The sequence below is a fragment of the Colobus angolensis genome, unplaced genomic scaffold (assembly GCF_000951035.1).
Source record: "Colobus angolensis palliatus isolate OR3802 unplaced genomic scaffold, Cang.pa_1.0 Scaffold187, whole genome shotgun sequence".
In the NCBI taxonomy this organism is placed as follows: domain Eukaryota; kingdom Metazoa; phylum Chordata; class Mammalia; order Primates; family Cercopithecidae; genus Colobus; species Colobus angolensis.
In genome coordinates, this window is record NW_012115010.1 from 1,093,950 (window position 1) to 1,101,635 (window position 7,686).

General features: G+C 58.4%; 2 protein-coding genes across 5 annotated transcripts in view; one reads left to right on the forward strand and one right to left on the reverse strand.

Moving 5' to 3' along the window:
• Nucleotides 1-3,302, forward strand: part of RUNDC3A (RUN domain containing 3A) — a 10,763-nt gene extending 7,461 nt beyond the window's left edge. For 2 of the 4 annotated variants that reach the window (XM_011940094.1, XM_011940096.1), the window contains exons 8-11: nt 45-202; nt 989-1,126; nt 1,225-1,331; nt 2,105-3,302. In XM_011940094.1, the coding sequence (XP_011795484.1) occupies nt 45-202; nt 989-1,126; nt 1,225-1,331; nt 2,105-2,124 (423 nt within the window). In that variant the 3' untranslated portion in view covers nt 2,125-3,302. The remainder of the gene's footprint in view (nt 1-44; nt 203-988; nt 1,127-1,224; nt 1,332-2,104) is intronic. The other 2 variants (XM_011940092.1, XM_011940093.1) reach the window with 1 other exon arrangement.
• A 971-nt stretch (nt 3,303-4,273) lies between these two features.
• Nucleotides 4,274-7,686, reverse strand: part of SLC25A39 (solute carrier family 25, member 39) — an 8,755-nt gene continuing 5,342 nt past the window's right edge. Inside the window, exons 3-11 of the mRNA XM_011940168.1 lie at nt 7,443-7,506; nt 7,054-7,163; nt 6,350-6,417; nt 6,084-6,208; nt 5,707-5,880; nt 5,270-5,379; nt 5,004-5,085; nt 4,845-4,925; nt 4,274-4,763 (exon numbers count right to left, since the gene is read on the reverse strand). Of these exons, the coding sequence (XP_011795558.1) occupies nt 4,648-4,763; nt 4,845-4,925; nt 5,004-5,085; nt 5,270-5,379; nt 5,707-5,880; nt 6,084-6,208; nt 6,350-6,417; nt 7,054-7,163; nt 7,443-7,506 (930 nt within the window). The 3' untranslated portion in view covers nt 4,274-4,647. The remainder of the gene's footprint in view (nt 4,764-4,844; nt 4,926-5,003; nt 5,086-5,269; nt 5,380-5,706; nt 5,881-6,083; nt 6,209-6,349; nt 6,418-7,053; nt 7,164-7,442; nt 7,507-7,686) is intronic.

Here is a 7,686-nt window from a genome sequence, read left to right on the forward strand (position 1 = left end):
CGGGAAGTCCTCCCCACCGCCCGGGCTGAGCCGGCGCCCCGCAGGGCTACCTGGAGGAGCTGGTGCGTCTGCGCGAGTCGCAGTTGAAGGACCTGGAGGCGGAGAACCGGCGGCTGCAGCTGCAGCTGGAGGAGGCGGCGGCGCAGAACCAGCGCGAGAAGCGGGAGCTGGAAGGCGTGATCCTGGAGCTGCAGGAGCAGCTGTGAGCGCATGGCCTGCCCTAACCCCTGACCCCGGCCGCCCCGACCACATCACCGGGCGAACCCCATCTTCACTTCCATCGACTCTAACATCACCCGACACGAGCACCCACCTCTCCAGCATCAACCCTCTGATCCAGCCAGCCCACCCCGAGATGCCCACAATGATCTTCTAACATTGTCCCCAGCATAAGATCCAGTGACCTCCAACAGCCAGAGCCCCACTTCACCCTCAGTTACTCTTCAGCTGGAGTGGCCATCCAACCTTACCGCAGGGACCCCACGTCACTCACAAGGACCTGCGGTGTTGCTCTTCAACCTTCAACACGATCGCACACTTCCCAGCGTTCATCACCTCACTCACCTGCACCACAGGCTCACTGACCGTCATCACCCGCTGTGACCCCCGACCTCACCCCTGCCCATCCCTGTAACACTTCTTCTCTAAGCCTTTCCATCACCCTGATCTTGCGGCAGGATCCCCAAGACGACCTTACCCTTCAGGGATTCCCACACTATTCTCTACTGAAGCCCCCATCACCCCAACTGACCCCTATAACACTGTGCCATTCCCTCCAACTCCCAGTATTTGTGCACGAATCCCTGTCACCCCTCCACCCCAGTACCACCTCCCCTTCCTCCCGGGATCTGGTCCACTGACCCCAACACCGTATCCCCATTTTTGCCGCTCAGATTTCATTTCTGACCCCTCCCTCATCCCCTTGCTGAATCTCCCTTCCTCACTTCTCCTACTTCCAGCCAGGCCTGACTCCTCCTCCCCCTCCCAGGACAGGTCTGATCCCCAGTGACCACGCCTCTCTGGCTCAGGGTTCCAAGGAGCTCACTACACCCCTGGTCAACCAATGGCCCTCACTGGGAACGCTTAATGGGGCCGAGGGCGCCAGCAACTCCAAGCTCTACCGGAGGTAAGCCCCAGCCGGGTGCGGCTTGGGCCTGAGAGCGGGTCGTCCTGGGGATGAAGGGCTTCCTCTACCGGTGCACCAGCTTACTCGCTCTGCCGCAGACACAGCTTCATGAGCACGGAGCCCCTGTCAGCTGAAGCCAGTCTGAGCTCGGACTCCCAGCGCCTGGGAGAGGGCACACGGGACGAGGAGCCCTGGGGTCCCATCGGTGAGCTCCCCCAACCCAACACCCAGTACCCCTCCAGGAAGGGCTGAGGCAAGGCCCTGAGGCCACGAGGCGGGTCCTAGCCCATAGCCTTTTTCATTCTCTCAGCCTTTCTTTTCTTTTTTTTTTTTTTGAGATAGAGTCTTACTCTGTCATCCAGGCTGGAGTGCAGTGGTGCAATCTCAGCTCATTGCAACCTCCGCCTCCCGGATTCAAGGGATTCCCTTGCCTCAGCCTCCTGAGTAGCTGCGATTAAAGGCTCCCGCCACCACATGTGGCTAATTTGTGTATTTTTAGAGACACGCGGCTAATTTGTGCATTTTTAGTAGAGACGGAGTTTTGCCAGGCTGGTCTTGAACTCCTGACCTCAAGTGATTCACGCGGCTCAGCCTCCCAAAGTACTGGGATTACAGGCGTGAGCCACTGTGCCCAGCCTCTCTCGGCCTTTTTTGAGGGCTTAGCACAGCAATTGAGAGCTTACTTGGGGTGTCAGAACCCAGCATACGTAGAACCCAACATAAATCCTGGCTGTGCTTCCTCTGACCACGTGAGCTTGGTCAATCACTTTACCTCCATGAGTCTGTTCTTTGTAAAATGGGGATGTTGATAATCACCAGTGTTGTCATGTGGTGAGGGCTTAGTGGCTTTTTAGTGTCATGACATCCTCAGGGGGCTCACAAACTCTAGAGCAACTCCTCAGACTAATTTGCTCTTATCTCATGCACACTGTGAACTACTTGCCTGACCATTGTTTTCCCCTTCTCTTTGGCTGCCAGGAAGCTCAGAGCCAAATTAGTGGCTCCCTTCGAGCGAATGCCCAGGACTTCAACGCATGCACTTTGTGTTGACCTCATCCCTGGCTTCACCTTGGTTTTTCCCATCCTAGCTCTCCCTATGCCTGGATAACCCGTCTTTTCTTTTTTATAAGCAACCACACTGTATTGGATGACCCTAGACCTTTGACACAAGGCAGGCTGTGGCCATGTAGCCCCATCACACTGTTTGTGATTGTCTGTGTGTCTGTCTCCCCCACCAGACTGTGAGCTCCATGAGGGCAGGGACCGTGTCTTGTCCGTTCTCTGTATCCCCAGTGCTTGGAACAGAGCGAGTGCTCACTGTGTATTTAATAAATGGACAAAGAGAGAGGATGACCCTCAGGGGGAGACAGAGACATCAACTGACGGTTACAATACAGTGTCCCCAGCGCCGCGCCTGGCACAGGCAGGTGCTTAACCAAAGTTTAACTGAAAATGGCAAATGCTCTGGAATATACCAAGGTCCCCTGGGGGGTGACTTGAGGGCTGCCCCTTCACTGCCCACCCCTCTACCAACTCCCACACATGCAGACTGGTTGCCCGGCCTCACCCGCCCTCTCTCCCCAGGGAAGGACCCCACGCCCTCCATGCTGGGCCTCTGCGGCTCCCTGGCCTCCATTCCCAGCTGCAAGTCCCTGGCGAGCTTCAAATCCAACGAGTGCCTGGTGAGCGACAGTCCCGAGGGCAGCCCGGCACTGAGCCCCAGCTGAGGAACGGCATGGGCAGTGCTAGCCCCACCTGCCAGGGGCCATGGACACCTGCCACCTTTCTTCAACAAGAGTCCCCCAGTCCAGGCTACCCTTGCAGAGAATGCTGCCCACCGAGCCAGGGTTCTCTCGGGGAAGATCCCCTCTGCTCACCTTAGCTTCCTTGCCTGTGGCAGCACGAGCTGCGGAGGAAAGCAGGCTGGGCCAGGAGGCAGGGGTGCCCAAGCCGCAGGAAGCCCCTGGGGAAGCCTGCTCCATTCTTCCGGTGACCCTGGCACTCCCTCACTCATCTCCCCTTCCCCATCAGGAGCTGGCGGCCCAGCTTCCACACCCCCACCTCCCAGTCTCTAGCCTCTCCATCTGTCCCTGTGTATGTCCTGGAGTCACTCCTTCCTCAGCCCCCAGGGCAGGAGCTCTGCGGGGGATCAGGCAAATAAAAACCAGAGGACTGAGGGCAGCCTTGTATGTGGGGGGCTGGGGAAGGGCCCCGTCCTGAGGTCTGAAGTAGAGTCAGTGCCTGGCCCATGACCAAGGTCAGGCAGCACTAGCATGTGCCCTGTGGGGACAGGCAGGCCAGCACTCAGGGAGTGGGTAGCTTCTGTGTTAAGTGCCCAAAATATTAGGTCTGCCCAGGGCAGGCCCAAGACATGCAAGTGCCCTCCAACCCAACGGCCTTTAAGAATTCGCTCAATCCCAGGCTGAGGAAGCCGAGCACGAGGGGGGCAGGATGGAGGCACACCCTGGTGGGGCCAGTGCCCTGTGCTGGCCTCAGCAATGGTGCTTTAGCCCAAAGTTGCAGACCCCTCTTAGGCCAGAGCCTGGCAGTTAAGCAGGCCTCACTCCTCTGCTGTCACTTATGTGTGCCCTTAAGGAAAGGTGTTACCATCCCCCCCCCTTTTTTTTTTTTTTGAGATGGAGCCTCGCTCTGTTGCCAGGCTGGAATGCAGTGGCGCTATTTTGGCTCTCACTGCAAACTCCACTTCCCGGGTTCAAGGGATTCTCCTGCCCCAGCCTCCCGAGTAGCTAAGACCTGACAGGCGCCCGCCACCATGCCCAGCTAACTTTTGTATTTTTAGTAGAGACGAGGGTTCACCGTATTAGCCAGGATGGTTTTGATCTCTTGCCCTTGTGATCCGCCCACCTTAGCCTCCCAAAGTGCTGGGATTACAGGCATGAGCCACCGTGCCCGGCCCCTACCATCCCCTATTCTAACCCTAACATGGGGGTGGTCCCCAAAGGGACCTCACCACCAGGATGTCTACTTGTGGTCCCTCACACTCTAGGTCCTCACCCCAACTAACTCTCACCAAGCTGGAGAGGTCCTCTTTATGGGTACCACCCGAGCACCCAAACCAGCACCAGGGTCCCTCCCAATCCTCCCTCCCAGCCACCCCAGGCCCCAAAGGGACAGGCATCAGGCAGAAGAAGTTCATCATCTTTACACTTAAGGAATTAACAGGGGTCAGGGAGACTATGCCAGGCTGAGGGTTTCTCGGCTTCCGGAGACAGGCCCAGCTACAGCAAACACAGGGCAACACAAAGGGGGCAGCTGGAAGATTTGGTCTTGAACTTGGGGGATGGGAAAGTGATGATCCCCACGATTGGAGCAGCAGGAAGAAGCTGCATCTGAGGAAGGGCTGGGCCGCCCAGAGGCACAGCCCTGCCCTGGAGCTTGTCGCCAGTAGGGAAGGGAAACAAGCCCCCTCCCTCAGTGCTGAGAAAAAGGCACTTGGCTGGGTATCCTCCTGCCCTCTCCCCATCCATGGGAGAGACAGGGTCCTTGCCTCCATGCCCCTTTCAGCTGCCCAGAAGCCGGTCCTGGTTCAGCCTCTGGAAGAAGCTTTTGCCGAACTCGTAGGTGCTGATCATGATGGCGCAGGAGGGGGCAGCCTTGATGATCCGAGGAAGGAAGCCTGCAATGGAAAGGAGGCCCGGGTCAGGGGTCAGGATCGCAGGCCCCACCCTGCCCCCAACCCCGACACCCACACACTGACCTGCAAAGAGTCCCTTGGTGCCAGACTCGGCGCGGATCCTTCGCAGCAGCAGCCAGGTGGAGCCCACATGCAGGGGATTCACTGCAAACGCGACGCCGGCTCAGTGAGGCCCCATTCAGGACCCCGCCTGTCCCCTGCCACACCTGTCTGGGCCCTCACCTCTCACAGCCTCCATCGCTCCCAGCGCGACCTGGCGTTGGGTCTTCACCACATCAAAGGGTAGAGTCAGCACTGCAGCCACCTGGTGGGGAGGGCAGGGAGAGGGCTCAGCTCCACTCCAGGACCCCCAGCCCTACCTCCCAGATGGCTCTTGTGGCTGGGAGGGACAAAGGCCTCATGGAGTCTGCTTCTGGGCATCTCCAAAAACCCTCAGGCCCCCCCCAGGGAGCCCTCCACTGGCCTCACCTCCAGCCCAGTCCACTCACCGTCCCTGAGATGCCACCAGCCACAAAGCTCACGCCCACAGAAGTCTGGTCCTTCGGCCTGAGTCCATTCAGCCAGCTCTTCACCAGCTCATAGTTGAACCAGTACAGGGCTTGGGGTGGGGGATGTACTGATTAGAGATGGGGAGGGCAAGGAGGTAGTCCCAGACCTTCCATCTTTCACTGCCACCACTCCCTCCCAGCTGTGAGTCTTGTCTGCTACATTGCAGGCTCGGAAGCAGCCTCTCTGTAGGAATTAATCTCCTGACAGCCTGGGCAAATACTCTACCTGCTAGGCCCATTTCACAGATGAGAAACCCATGGCTCAGAAAAGCTAAGTAACTTCATGGTTACTAGTCACAAAGCTGGGACTTGGCCGTAGACCCTTTGTGTATCACCTCAAGGTTCCCTCATCCACCCCCTACAGCCCGGGTGCCTACCTGAGAAGGGCACATCTCGAAGGGCAGTGGGGCCCCAGCCCAGCCACAGTGAGCGCCAGCCACCCTGAGCCACCGCAGCTCGAACACAGGCACCCAGCTCCCGGTACGACACATGCCGAGCCTGCAGCTTTGTCCGCATAAGCTCCAGGGGGCTGACCACAGTCACGGTGCCCACTGTGCGGGGATTGGGGGTGACAGTGTGGAGAAGTCAGGTCACAGGTCTTACATGGCATCACGTAACTGCTGCCCCAGGTCTGGGGACCTAGAACATCCCCCGCACCCCCAAGCTGGCAGAGGTTGGGGCTGGGAGCTGGGACTGACTGGGCTTGGGCAGAGGTGGGGACAGAGGGAGGTCAACTGCCCAAGACTATGCTCACAGCGGGCCAGAGCGCCAGCCACCATGGGTGCGTAGAGGTCAGAGATCAGGGCTCGACCACATAGGAAGGCCTTGAGCTGGTCGTAGGCAGTGAAGTAGATGGCGGTAGCTGGCACAGTCATCACCCTGGAGATACGGAGAGAGGGTAGCTGGGACTCCCAAAAGGACCCAGACTTTTAAAGCATCACCTGCCCCACCTAGCCGTTCAACAGGGCGCAAGGGGTCAGGAGGTACCAGAGAAGAGGGGTGCAGGACCCGGCTACTCACAGGGTGGCGGGGAGGCCGCTCCAGAGGGTCCTGGTGCCCTCATGCCTCACGATCTTCACGAAGGCATCCTGGCCAAGCAGGCACCAGCCCAGGGGAAGAGGAGGGACACAAGTGAGGTCTGTGATGGGGCTGGCCTAGGCTGGGCCTTTGCCTGACGCCCTCAGCCTCTGCCCACAGCCCTCAAGCCTCCCTGTGTGCAATACCCCAGTTGGGTCCAGGTGGACACCTGGTCACCCTTCAAAAACCTCATGGAGGCCAGGCACAGTGGCTCACACCTGTAATCCCAGCCAGCACTTTGGGAGGCCAAGTCGGATAAACCACTTGAGGCAGGAGTTCAAGACCAGCCTGGCCAACATGGCAAAACCCCGTCTCTACTAAAAATACAAAAATTAACGGCAGGTAGTGGTGCATGCCTGTAATCCCAGCTATTTGGGAGGCTGAGGCAGAAGGATCACTTGAACCCAGGAGATTGCAGTGAACTGAGATCACGCCACCGCACTCCAGCCTGGGTGACAGAGCGAGACCTCCATCTAAAAAGAAAACAAACACCTCATGGAGGTACTGCCTTCTCCGGAAGCACTTTCTGACTTAACTGGCTACCTCTGTGTGCCTTGCCCAACCCCTTCTTTCCTGAGTCTGCTGCCCAGCCAGACCCAACTCCTCACGGACACCGGCGAATCCCTATGGACCCAGCTGCTCCTCACCATGGTGCCAGTGAAGCGGGTAGGGTCTTGAAACCAGGTAGCACAGCGGGCACCATTTGGGCACAGGTACAGGGGCTCCAGGACACCATTGCAGTACAGGAGGCACTTCCCTGTGGATTGGAGAGAGGAGGGCACTGGGGAAAGGCAAGGGACGTTATAATGACAGGACCCTAGAACCTTGCAGGGAGGCAGTGGGCCCCTATCCCTGGAAGGCCAGTAAAGGCCAGGTCCCTGTGTGGATGTTCTGGTGCAGGTCATGGGACTGGCTGGCGGGACCTGGGAATATACACTAGTCCATGGCTGTGGAGTCCACTGGTACCCTGGGGACAGGGACAAGGACTCTCTCCCCCTTGCACCCTCCCAGGCTCCCTGTGGCTTGGGGCACTCACATTTGGTATAGGAGAGGCTCCACAGTCTGGAGGAAGGCGTCAGCTCTAAAATACAAGGCAGCCCCTCAAGTCAGGAGAGCCCCCACCCGCTCCAGGGACCCCATCTCTGGAAGGTCTTTTTATTTTATTTTTTGAGATACAGTCTCGCTCTGTTGCCCACCCTGGAGCAGAGTGGCACAATCTCAGCTCACTGCAACTTCCACCTCCCGGGTTCAAGCGATTCTCCTGCCTCAGCCTCCCGAGT